The sequence below is a fragment of the Rattus norvegicus genome, chromosome 5 (assembly GCF_021556685.1).
Source record: "Rattus norvegicus strain SHRSP/BbbUtx chromosome 5, alternate assembly SHRSP_T2T, whole genome shotgun sequence".
In the NCBI taxonomy this organism is placed as follows: domain Eukaryota; kingdom Metazoa; phylum Chordata; class Mammalia; order Rodentia; family Muridae; genus Rattus; species Rattus norvegicus.
In genome coordinates, this window is record NC_141538.1 from 14,846,581 (window position 1) to 14,860,371 (window position 13,791).

The 13,791-nt window shown below is 39.5% G+C and overlaps 1 protein-coding gene across 4 annotated transcripts in view; it reads left to right on the forward strand.

Annotated features, from left to right (window-relative positions):
* The first annotated feature begins 4,836 nt into the window (after positions 1-4,836).
* The window catches only part of Mybl1 (MYB proto-oncogene like 1), a 35,315-nt gene continuing 26,360 nt past the window's right edge, over positions 4,837-13,791 (forward strand). For all 4 annotated transcript variants that reach the window (NM_001436635.1, NM_001436636.1, NM_001106632.2 and 1 more), the window contains 2 exon segments: positions 4,837-5,227; positions 13,434-13,539. In NM_001436635.1, the coding sequence (NP_001423564.1) occupies positions 5,208-5,227; positions 13,434-13,539 (126 nt within the window). In that variant the 5' untranslated portion in view covers positions 4,837-5,207.

The window sequence follows — 13,791 nt, forward strand, 5'->3', positions numbered from 1 at the left end:
ATTTTTCCTCAACTGAATTATGTCCTTAAGTTAAAATATCTGTCAAAGGCTGTATATGTATTTGTGGATATCGGTCATGATTGCTTTCTAAAAGAATTACATCAGTTTCAGTACTAGAATTAGGTAATTGCTTAGATGCCGTTCTCAGAACTTTTGGGAAATTTGCTGCTGCAGTAGCTGTAATGTGGCATATCAAATATACTTAAATTATATTATTATCACACTTGTGTGCATGCATATCCAAATGCTTGGCTCTCTTTTGCTTGTCTTCATGTATTCTACAGAGATTTCATTTATTGATAGTTGTGTATGTCCCTGTTTTAAAGATCAGGAAGGTAGCAGTAAATAAACAGATAAAAATCTCATGGAAATTGTTGTGCACACATGTTTGTTAAAATAGTTTCATAGGTATTACATGAACCAAAACTTTTCAAACTAGCAAATCTTGGGTAAACTTGGTCTTTCATCATAAAGGATGGGAAGAAGATCTGTCTAAGGCACTGGTACATCTACAAAGGAGTTCAAGAAAGGGAATTAGTAAAGCGTGTGTGTGTGTGTGTGTGTGTGTGTGTGTGTACAGTGAAGGAACAAACTTTCTCACATATTATAAGCAGCTGCTCTCTAGGTGAACTATGAGCCCTGGTAAAGCATTTAAACATTATTTTTATAATAAAAATGTCTGCCAGGTGTGGAAGAACATGTCTGCCATTCCAGGACTGGGAAGACTGAGGCAATAGGAGGCCAGCCTAAGTTGTCTCAAACGGCCAGCATGACGAGGACAACAACGACGATGATGACGGCCACGACAACAACAACAACAACAACAACAACAACAACAACAACAACAGAGAATGGATAACAAAATACATGTATGATGGACTATGGATGTAAAGATATCTTGAAAAAGTTCTCTCTGGGAAAGCTTGGTGACTGTGATAGAAGCATTGGCTGTACAAACCATTCTCAGCTGTTGAGGAACATGAAGACAGCCAGCTGTCCCTTCTTGGGGGAATGTTTGTTTGCTTATTTTTTTCAGACAGAGTCTCACATTGTAGTTTTGGAGTTCCTTATGTAGTTTAGGCTGGCCTCAAACTCACAGCCATTCCCTGGCTCAGCTGGGAGCAGAAGCCTGTGCCATCTTGCCTGGCTTATGTTCAGTTTATGATAGACACACACAGCCCCAGTTTTGCCTGTAGTGCAGTGTCAGTGGAAGCCAGAAGAGGGCATCAGATCGTCTGGAACTGGAGTTACAATCCACTGCGAGCTGCTTTGTGGGCTGGGAATTGAAACCTGGAAGAGTTCTTAACCACTGAGTTGTCTCTCCAGCCCCAGCTTCTTAAAATTAAAAATGAAGCCCTTATAAATGCTTTCGAAAGCGCTAAACCCACCTTTCCTATGAGCAAGCAGGAACGTTCTATTTGCTTCAGCATTTTCATCTTTAGCTCTTTCTTTTTTAAATGGAGAGTTGTATCTCATTACTACTAAATGTATGTGCTTTTATCATATGTTGTTAGGCAAAGTCTCATTGTGTCACTCAGGAGCCTCAGAACTCATAAGCCTTTGCCTCAGCCTTTATGATTCCAGGGTTACTTGCATAAGTGAGAGATTGTTACGTGTGCTTTTCTTTTCTTCCCATACGCCACCCCCCCACCCCCCATTTCTTTTTGAGACAGAGTTTCTTTTTAGCTCAGGCTGGGCTGGACTTGAACTCCCAACTGCTGGATTACTTACTGCTGGATTACAAGTGTAAACCACCACATCCAGTTATATGCATATATATATGTGTATATATATGCATAGTGATCTAGTTCTAGTCATCTTTTGTAGACTTTAGTTGTTTTTATCCAATTGAATTTTGAGAGTTAACACTGTAAAACCTCTGAATGTTACGCTGTGTATTATCTAACAACACTGGGTGTTGATTCTTGCCTTCCACCCTGTGACAGTGTGAAAGTACAGGGCTTTTCTATGCCTGCCCTTGTTCTGAAATAATGACACGGGACCTGGTGTATTTATTAATAAATCTCAAGCACTATAGCTGGGCAGATATTAATTTATTCAACCTGACTTTGCTGCCTGACACAACCACATGACTCATTATTTGCCATCTTATCCCCCCCACCGCCCCAACCCCCACCCCCCAGCTGCTCCTCTCCATCTGTGTCCACAAAGTCCCCACCTCTCTCTGTCTTCACCTGGGACGCCCTCACTGGCATCAGAAGTCTCTCCTTCACTCTCCTCCCAGCTATAGGCTGATCAGCTCTTTATTAAACCAATCTGAGGTGACGGGGAACAATTTTTACACAATATCAAGGCAGGAAATGCTTCAGTAGTAATGACACTGTCAACTCCGTGGTCTGCCACCAGGTCTCCGGGGACAGTAAGCAGCATCTGAGTACAGAGCATAAAAAAACCATCCCCCAACAACAGTCTTGTTCAGCACTACATAAAGGAGTCCAGATGGCTGGAGAACTTCTAAGTCTTCTCCTTCATCTGCTTTCAGCTTTTTATGGGAGCTCTAGTCAGCCGTGGTATATAACAACACTGTATCTCAAAAAATATTAATTTCTATTTTCTAATGTCTAAAAATTTATCTATTTAAATAAGTACACTGTAGCTGTCTTCAGATACACCAGAAGAGGGCATCGGATCCCATTACAGATGGTTGTGAGTCACCATGTGGTTGCTGGGAATTAAACTCAGGACCTCTGGAAGAGCAGTCAGTGCTCTTAACTACTGAGCCATCCCTCCAGCCCAAATATTAATTTCTAAATTAGTCTCCATCTTTAGAAGTTACCAAGTTACCCAGAAAAGAATAATTTAAAAGTGCTTTTCTCTTTGAGAAAAAGGAAGTCTTTTTTTTTTTAAGATTTATTCATTTATTATATATAAGTACACTGTAGCTGTCTTCAGACACACCAGAAGAGGGCATCAGATCTCTTTACAGATGGTTGTGAGCCACCATGTGGTTGCTGGGATTTGAACTCACGACCTCTGGAAGAGCAGTCGGGTGCTCTTAACCACTGAGCCATCTCTCCAGCCCTTTTTTTTTTTTTAAGTGATTGTTTCTAAAACATGGAGAAATGCATGTTCCTTGATCTTGCCTTACATAGGTCCTGGAGATCTGAACTCAGCCCTAAATGTTTTAGTTTTAAAGAAAACTCTCAAATCTGTTTGATACATTTGAGCTATTGTATGTAAATGGCTGTAAACTATTTTAATTTCCTACTTCATATTTCTTTTAAGATTTAAATAATTTTGTATTTTTTAGATTTCTTAAACATAAATTATACAGTAGCATACAAAAGTAATATTATCTTTGGGAGAATGTTTCCTTATATAAAACATTGAGAATAAATTTTACTTAAAAATCTGACTCATTTACTTTCAACTTTTAAAAAGGTAGTTTGGTTGTACAAAGCTGATTATAACCTAAGCATATCATAGTTTTGCTCCCTGTTAGAATAAAAGTGGAATAATGTATACCCATTTGAAGACTAGGAGGAGCATTCTATCATCTAGCCCTGGGGAAGCTGAGGTAGATCATGAAGTAAGTCCAGTGAGTTCGAGGTCAGACTGGGGTAACATAACAACACCTGTCTCAAAATATTAATATCTAAATTAGTCTCTCTGTAGAAGTTACTATGGAACCCAGAAAATAATTTAGAAGCGCTTTTCCTTCCCAAAATCTATCTTGAGAAAAAGGAAGTTCTTTTAAAAAAGAGAGCGTGTGTCTACCTGATTGTAACGAATTGCAAGCTCATCTTGATTTGTATCTGCACCTGTATCTGTCTCTGATTTGCAAAAGACGATGCGTACAGTTTCAAAATAGCAAAAATGTCAGTTTGTTATAATATTAATCTGTGGTTCAGCATTCTATGCAGTAGAGCATGGTGCCTTGCAAATTTGGGCTCCTCGTCGTGTCTAATCATTACTGTAGTTAATAATCTCCTTGCTTGCTTCTTTAACCGTGTAATTCTAATTGTTAAGAGAAGTTGCAACTGTAAGAAGCTCCTTCCCCTACGCAAGATTCCAGTTATCCCAGCATTGAGGCGCACCTCCCCGACTCTGGGCTCCTCCGCCACGCAGAGCATCCCGCCCCCTTTGTAGATGGAGTACGAGGTTGAGCTTCTTGAGCACTACCAACCCATTCCCGTTCCACGCAAGCCTCTAGATAACAACGTCACCCTTGTCACACTGTTATTCATCTTTGGGGAAAACAAGGGACTTGGCCAATTTCCTTGTCATTTCTGCGTAGAACTAACTCACACATGCTTAAAAAAATAACGGCCTTGGCTAGAAGGTTAAGTAGAAGACCGCGCCCCTAAGTGGCGAGGCTCACGGCGCGCGAACCAGCACCCGCGAGGTCTTCCCCTGCCCAGAACCCGGACTGTCCCCGCCCCAGAGGCACGCTCCACACTCCTCCCGAGGTGGCAGCGGCTGGGTCGGCCCGGCTCTTCTTCCGGCTCACTCCCCGGAGCGCAGAAACTCGCCTTCCCAGCAACCTCCGCGCGCCCCACTGCCGTGCGGCTGGCTCACACAGCGTTCCGGGTCCTGTCACCTCGGCCCGTGAACCGGCCTCGCGCCTTCGCCTCCCCACCCCCTGGCTCCGCGGCGCTCCCGGACTCCCGCGAGTTCCAGTCCTGGCTTCTAGCCCCGCCGACCCCGCCCTCCGCCGCGCGCGCGCTCGCCGCCCCGCCCCCGCCCCCCTGCGCGCGGCCGCCCCAGCCAATGAGGTTCGGGGCCGCGTGCGCAGATTCAAACGGCGGCTCTTGAGGGAGGCTGGGCGCGAGATTCGGCGGTGCGGACAAAACCCTGCAGGAGGCTGCGAGTGCTGCAGAGCTGCTCGCTGCGGGGAGAGGGCGGGGGTCGGCGCCCGTGACGGAGCCGCGCAGGGCCGGCAGCTCCAAGGCGGAGGCGGAGGCGGCGGGAGGGGCGGGCGGAGGGCGGGAGCACGGCTCCTGACATGTCCAGGGCATCCCTGGCCGGGCCGGGCCGCGGCTAGGAGCAGCGGGTCTTGGTCCGCCCCTCTGTCCCTCAGTCCCGCCTGGCCCTGACCTGTCGGGGCCTGCGTTCCGCTCTCTCGGCCACCTGAGGGAAGGAGCGGGGTAAGCGGCGGGTGGGTCTCGGAGAGGGCGCACTCGCCCCAGGCTGGAGGAGGCTGACCCGCGTCCCCGCCCAGCCCGCGCCTATGCGGTACTTGAAGGATGGCGAAGAGGTCGCGCAGGTGGGTGCCATCCCCTCGGCCCCGGCCTAGCGGCCCTGTCTCGGCTCTTGCTCTCTGTCCTTTCCTGCTGGTCCCCATTCAGGCCCTCTCGGGCCTGGGCATAGGTTTTTCTATTCGGTGTCCCACACCCGATTCGGCCGCGCTGGCCGGAGCGCATCCATCATTATTAGACTCCATCATTATTAGACTGCTGTATGGAGGACTCTAACAAATGCTCAGGTTGCTGCTTTGACGGACTCTCCCACAGCTCACGCCCAGACTCCTAACTTCTCACAGCCACTTACAGGGAGGTTTCTTGCCAAGTAAGTTTGTGCACTGCCAGGGGATATGCCACGCCAGGGGAAGTAGTTGTGTTTGCCTGGATGATTTGAAATGGGGTTTTCTCCTCTGACTTACGGTGCCAAATCAAAATCCTCCTTTGGATCTCCATGACAAACAAACCTGGGCGGACATTTCTGTGAAATCTTGAGAAGGGAACCTGTTAAATCTCCCATGTGCACACTGCTGTTCTGAGATTTTTTCCCCCTTATTATCTTATGAGGACATTGTTACGTTGTTACCATCGAGTAAACTTGATCCTAAACCAATGTGTTTGAGTTACTTTGTATCTCAAGTATTCATGTTTGATTCTGATTGTATCTGTGTTGTATTAAGTAGGACACAATGTTATTGTTGTTGTTGAAAGATTTGCTTTTGTTGAAAGATGTGTATGCACCTAACTTTTATTTTATGCTATTCTAATAGCTACTCCTAAATTGTGTAGCATAATCGGATGACAAAAATCTACTGTCTGGATTTTCAGTTTTCTCAGTAATAAGGAAACCTGAAAAGCATTTGGCAGAATTTCCAAATACTTTCATTTATCTAGAAACATAGCCTCAAAATCTTAAGAGTTTTATTTCCTGAGCTGAAATTTAGTACTGGGAGTCATCCAATGCAGATTTTGATTTAAAATAACTATGCATAGAATACATGGCTTTATTAATTTATTAAGCATCTTCTGTATGTAGGTTGGTTCTGCAGCTATCAACATAAATTTAGTTATGACATAATTACTTTATGTGTAGTGGCTGCAGAATAGATTGAACATTGAAGTGGAAAAAGTGTGCATGTGTGCACACAGGCACCCTATCTTGGTCCTGTTATCATTTTGGATTAGGTAGTTGTAGGGTTTTTTAGCAGCACCTTTGTCTCTACTCAGTAGAAGACAGTAGCCCTTTTTCCTACAGTCGGGACAACCAAAACTGTCTACAGACGGTGGCACATATCTTTGGGGGGATGGAAACAGGACCACACAGGTAAGAAACTGCTGATCTACACACAACTTCAAAGACCTAACATTCCCATCTTCAGAAAACATGCACATTTAAAAATAAGATTGCTGGAATACTGCTTTAGGCTTTTGGAATTTTGAAGTCTAACAATGCTTTTAAATGTTGCAAAGTAACAAGTGAATGCACAGTTAGCTACTTAGAATCATTGTTCATCTCACTTGAAACTTGGCTAATGCTGTCATCATCATTTAGTTAAAAGCTATTGCTAGAGACTGATATATGAATGTCAGATTCTCTCAGGTTTTGTTTTTTTTGCCATTTCATGTCACAGTTGATCTTGTTTCCTAATAGTAGGCTAAGAAATGATTTAACAATTGCTTATAGTAAGTTATTTTATTAACAGTACTGTGAGTTTGACTGCTAAACATTAATTATACTGTTGACTTTTATTTCTTGCCAGATGTGTAAGTTAATTGAGGTAATATAGAATGGTGTAAAAAGTTACATGTCTAGAATATTGTGCTGCAGGGAAACTACATTTCTATGGGAGTGTATAGATAGAGGGTGTGGGGAGAGATCACCATTTCTGGTCTGTTTTTTTGGGTTCTCTTCAGTGAGTTCCATGTGCTGTTAAACTTCTTGTATATTTAAATATGATTCACGTATTAGAAGATAATAGAATGTGAAATGTTTGAGGGTGAAATACCTTATTAAATGGGCTCTCTTTGAGAGTCTTAGTGTATACAAGTTCAATATATAATAGAGAAACAAAGATCTCAGCATACAAACACTAATGTGGATGCAATGTTTTGCATAAGGATGTAGGCACAAATATAGTAGACCTTTTTTCTATTATCTGAGAAAAAACAAAACATCCTAAGAGCAGAAAATGTTTACCCTAAATAGGAAACAACTGACGATGTTGGTTCTTTTTAGTTTTTTAATAGCTGTAGAGTTTGTCACTAAGATTTGCATGTAGAAAAAGGTTATATAGTATTGTGACTTAAAATAGTTTTAGAATTTAATAGGGGTTTTAATAAATGATACAATTTACAGCTAATTCCTATATTAAGATATCTATTAATACCATGAATTTGATTTTTAAATATTTTATGTAAAAATAGGTATAGTGTTATTTCATACTTAAACTTTTAAAAAATCTTTTTCTGGGGGTTGGGGATTTAGCTCAGTGGTAGAGCGCTTGCCTAGCAAGCACAAGGCCCTGGGTTCTGTCCCCAGCTCCGGAAAAAAAAGAAAAAAAAAATCTTTTTCTGGTATGTGTGTGCTCATTCATGAATGCATGTGTGCCTGCATACATGCAGTTTTACCAGGGTATGAAAGCTGAAAGGACAGTTATCTGGAATTAGTTCTCTCCTGCCACGGTTGTCCTGAGGATCAAACCCAGGTTAACAGGCTTGGCAGCAAACACCTGCTGAGTCATCTTTCCTGCCCTAGTTTAGTTTTTAAAGGCCAATTAAACCCTTAAAAAATAAGTTCACAATCATTCTGATGCTGCAAAGCTTACTTAACTAGGTACAGGTTAAGATATTTGTACTTAAGATGATCAATAATTAAATTAAATCGATAAGATGAAAACTAGGTTCTACATAGCAAGCTTTTTCCTTAATATGCGCGCGCACGCACGCGCGTGTGTAGCAATTTCACTGTTGTTTCCAGTAACATGAGTGGAAGTGAATGAATACAAAACTATAAGAAAGGATTTTTTTAGCCAGCTGTGTCTTTAACTAGTAATATTATTTTGGGAAAGCAGATAAAATCTGTTTCAGTTTTTATTTGTTAATTTAAGGGATTTGGACTTTTTAGTCTGTAAGGTAGCTTATAGTTTTAGTCCAAATTTTTGAGGACTTCTGTGACCATCCTGTTTTGTTTAAAAACATACATTCTCTAAAAGAATTGTTTTTGTTTATGGATAATTACATAGATTTCTTTAAGTATTTCTCTCAGTGTTTGTAATATTAGTAGTCCTGATTATCTGAAGTCAAACTTTGTCTTTCTCTGATAATGTTAGTTTGCAGTCTAGGGGTGGAAGCCAATATTCACTATATGCAGTACACCATATGAACCACTGGGTGGCCTGATTTCACTTTGTTAAATCAACTTGGTAAATGCTCATAAGTTGAGTGCAGTGTCTCCCTACTGGATAGTCTTAAATTCAGTGTCTCACTGTGTAGCCTGGGCTGGACTTGAATTTGTGAAAAATCTTCTAGACTTAGCCTCCTAAGTATTGGAATTACAGATATAAGCCCTATGACGAGCCTTATATATTTTTATTATGATAAATATTTGAGAGTTAAGGAAATTTGGATTAAAAATGTGATCGAGTTGAGGCAGTTTTACTAGAAATTTTTGATTTCTCTGATTTCAGACTAAAAGTAACTTTTTAAATAAATTATATTTTTTTCTTTGTTTAATTCATCTTTATTAGGTTGTCTGTTAATCTGTAATTTTTCCAAATGTTTTATCTTAAAAACCAAGGGTAATTTGTGTATTGATAACCAAGTAAAATCATGACTATCATATCCTATTAGCTTATAGTACCCTAATATGTTACAGATATTTTTGTTGTTTCATAATCATCTTTACTACTTTATTTACCCATAGAACAGTTTTCATTGAAAACAATTTGCTTGGGTCTTATGAATTTATAGAATTAACATTTTTCTGGTCAGGTGTGGTGGTGCACATCTGTAATACTAGCTGTTGGGAGACAGGAAGGGAGTTTATTAGTTCAAGGGCAGCCAGCTTACATAGTGAATTTAAGGCTACCTTGAAATAGTCATATATTGTTTGAAAACCAAACAAACCCAAAAGAAAACAACTAAGCCAGCAACACCAACTTGAAAAGAAAGAATTATTTTTCTTGACTTAAACAAGAACAGTAACAATGATTGTGGAAACCAAGCACCAGATTGGTGAGCTTTTGATTTGTAATTAGTAATGTTCTATTACTTCTGCTCTTCTCTAGATTAATTATGTTAGAGTAGAAATATGTCATTTATTTAACTATATTAGTAGAAAGTTCAAATTTATTAAATCATTACATGTTATTAGCACTGATTTTTGCAATACAAAATGCTCCCAAATGCTGTAAAACATTGAAAAATGATTAGATCTGTCTTGGTAGTTTCTAACTACTACTGTTGAGTGGTAGAATAATTTCATTGTTAAATAGTGAAAGCGGAACTTTGGCAAGGTTAGACATGAAGATTAATCCTATTCCCTTAAGTTTTTTATAGCTGTGTATGTGTATACTTGTGTATGTCTGTGTGTATATATGCATGTGCTGGAGCCAAAGAACAGTTCTGAGGAGTCAGTTCTCTCCTTCCCCAATGTGGGTCCTAAAGATCAAAACTTAGGTTGTCAGGCCTGCCCAGCTGTGTCTGGATCATCTTGTTGGCCTGGTCCCTTCCCCTTCTCTTTAGTGAATCATAAGCATCCTTAGGCATCTTCTTGTTACATTTAGTGGAATCGATTCATTTCTAGGTTTCTTTGTTACATTCCTAGAAATTGTCTCATATTTTCAGCAATCAAGTGTATATGGAAATAATGTAGGACTAAAGACCTAGCTTCATAGTCTAGCTTGTCTGCGGTCAATGTGCATCCCTGAATGTAAACATCAAAACAAAAGACGTCCATGGGGGTTGGGGATTTAGCTCAGTGGTGGAGCGCTTGCCTAGGAAGCGCAAGGCCCTGGGTTCGGTCCCCAGCTCCAAAAAAAAAAAAAAAAAAAAAAAAAAGACGTCCATGAACAAAAAGTTTGTGCCAAAATGAAAAGGTTAGTTAAATGTTAGGAAGTCCCAGTGGTAGAGATGAGTGTAAGATTCTACTTTAATGTTCCCTGTGCTTACCCTCACCCACTCAACCCAGCTTCCTGAACGTGCAGTGGATTGTATAGTTAACCCTCTGAAACCGATAACCATGGTAAGTGCAAAGCAGAATACAACCTCATGTAGAAAAGGAAATTTCTCACATTGTATACAGTCAACAGATTAAGATTTTAAAGTGAACAAAGTTTTAGAAAAATTATTCCTTGTGACTAGTCTTTTTGATTAAAGTAACAAATTTGTAACTCATATTCTTAAAATATTTTGATAACATCCTTAAGGTGGATTTTGCAGAGATAAAATGTGGTGTAGGTATATTTGATTATTAAAGATCTATACAGGCATATTCCTAAATTAAAATTTGTTTTGGCATAGATATAACCTAGTTAAAAATAGTTTTGAATGTGCTGTGAAACTCTTGGGACCAGAGGAGAGTAAGGACAAAGAACTTGTGAGACGCACGTCTGGCTGTGTTTTTTCTTTTGGGGAGGGAGTGGGAGTGTCAGGAAGTGGTAATGTTAGGGCATTTCTAGGAAAGGTTAAGTCAGATTGTAGATATTCCTGTGAACTCTTGTGTACTGAATCACCCTTAAGTTTGTTTCAGCAGGTTCTGCTTCTTAATTTCTACCACTTGGAGATATATTTGGATTTTAACAACAACAAAAAAAAAAGACTTCTCCCTCCTATAGCTGTGGTTCTCAATCTTTCTAATGCTGCAACCCTTTGATACATGCTTCATGTTATGGTGACCCCTCCCAAAACGTAAAATTATTTTATTGCTACTTCATAACTGTAATTTTGCTACTGTTGTGAATTGTAATGTAAATATCTGATATGTGACCTGGAGGGAGTCACAACCCCCAGTTTAAGAACCACTGTTTTTGTTTGTTTTGTTTTGTCTTTTCTTTCTTGTATGTACTTTGAGATCACATTGGTATTGAGGAAGGCAGAAATTTTGGATAGGTTGAAATTGAATACCACAAATATTGGAGTATAAAGCAGTTAGAAGAGGAGGAAGAATAGGGAAAGTCATTCATTGATCTTACAAATATTTGAATGGCAGGTATCCTTGGTTTTGGGAGATGAACATAGTAACCTTGGTCTTTACACCATTGAGCTTCCTCTTTGATTGGAAGGTTGGCAAGTGAATTAAGATAATCTTAATGATTGACATAAGGTAGGAAAGAGCAGGTAATCTGTAAACTACAGCATGGCGCTTTATCATGTTAAGAGTGTCCTTTTATTTGAAATCATTAAACCTTGAAGCATCTCCTTGCTATTGTGTGTTCTTGGTTAATTCCATATTTATGATAGTTGATGTTGGCTGCTAAATAGGTATTTTCTTTTAACCCGTGTGTTGGTTTGAGGCATAGTTTGACCACAATATTAAGGTCTAGCAAATTATTGTTATAATATGGGCATTATAGCTAAGAGACTAGAGGAGTTTGATGTTTTGTCTGCACAATATGAAGAATTTTGATCAAATGGATTTGATAAGTCAGGAAATTAGGGGTTCCTATATGTATGTATGTATGTATGTATGTATGTATGTATGTATGTATGTATGTATAAAATCTAGAGCTTGATTTTGTAAGATTGAATTTGTATATTGCATTTAGATATTAAAAGTCATTTGTATATTGCACTAAGTATGGCCAAATCTTCAGATTTGATATTTGGGATTTGAAAGGATTTTTAGGAGCCAAATTTAGTAAGGCAGAAATAATTTTGAATACTATTAGACTGTCTATTTACATAATGCTGAATTGTTTTCTTAAAGGTAGGTAATAGGGGTTGGGGATTTAGCTCAGCGGTAGAGCACTTGCCTAGCAAGAGCAAGGCCCTGGGTTCGATCCCCAGCTCTGAAAAAAAAAAAAAAGGTAGGTAATATATTCATCTTACAGTGGTGAGAAGTTAGTATGCTTAGGGTTACACAGTTACAACTTACCCTTGTTCTCATTTCAGAATGCGCTTGAGGTTAGTCTTTGGTAACTTCATTTCTTAGTATGCTTTCTGCAGTTTTTAAATGTGTTCTCTTTATTAAAGTGGTTGAATAGTGAACTTTAGAAGTCAGCCATGCCATATTTGGTGCGACTTTGGGAAGCAGTTACCTTCTAAGTCCAAGTTTTTTAACTTTTGGAAATGGCAAATAGCAGTAATGTCCCTCTCTTATAGTTGGGAAGTTTGTTTTCTTTCAATAGTTTATTTAAAATTTTTTTAGATAGGGTCTCACTCTATAGCTACACCTTGTCTGGAACTTCCTGCTTAGACCAGGCTAGCCTCAAACAGAGATCCAGCTGCTTCTGCTTCACGGGTGCTGGGTTAAAAGACCTGTGCCATCATGCCTTACAAGGTTTTTAAAAAAATATTTTGAGTATGAATGTTCACTTGCATGTATATATGTGCACCATTTATGTGCCTGGGAGGTCAGAAAAGGGTGTCAGGTCTCTGGAATAGTCAGTTGTAAGCCACTGTGTGGGTGCTGGGAACCCAATCCAGGCAAGTGTGTTTAACCTCTAAAACGATCTCTTCAGCCTCTGTTGTGAAGTTTTAAGAGGGACATTTTATAGACTTTCACAATCTTTGGTACTTAAAAAGTTTTAAATAAATGTTAGAGAGTTATTTTCATCTAAATCATTATCATGGAGGCTTCATTCTTTAAAAATGTCCCTTCCTTCCTTCCCTTCTTCTTTCTTTCCTTCCTTCCTTCCTCCTTTCCTTCCTATATTCCTTTTTTCTTTTTTTTAAACCCCATATAATTCAGATTCTGAACTTGAAATCCAACTTCGTTTTGGAGTCAGTGTTTCTCACTGAACCTGTAGCTTGCTGATTTGTCTTCCCCCAGTTGCCTTTACTCATCTTTTTTCACAGGTCCCCTTCCTTTTCCCAAATAGTCTCTTTTTGCTTTTATTTCACATATATTCCATCTTCCCCTTTAGGACTTAATTTTATATATTCTGATTAATATTGAGACTGAATTCTTTATTCTGAGTAGCCTCTTTAGTCATGTCTGCGTACACAGACTCAGTGCTTTAATTAAATAATTTAAATAAAATTCTTTCACTTACATATTATATTCTTTTGTAGTGAGGATGAGGACGATGACCTTCAGTATGCTGATCATGATTATGAAGTACCTCAACAAAAAGGACTGAAAAAACTCTGGAACAGAGTAAAATGGACCAGAGATGAGGTAGTTGCCTGGCAAGATTACTAGTCTTATATTTATCAATTAATAATATTATAGTTATAAAGGGAATTATAAAAACAATGTGAGGAAAATTGTTAACTTAGTCGTGCATTCTTTTTTTTTGAAAAATCAATGATATGAACAATAGTTTGATTTTGGATTGACTGAAGCAGTATAATAATGGAGGAATTTGTGTAATAGACTTTGATTCTTCCCCAAATGAGTACCAAGTATGACTTAAGAGGGTGAGAATCT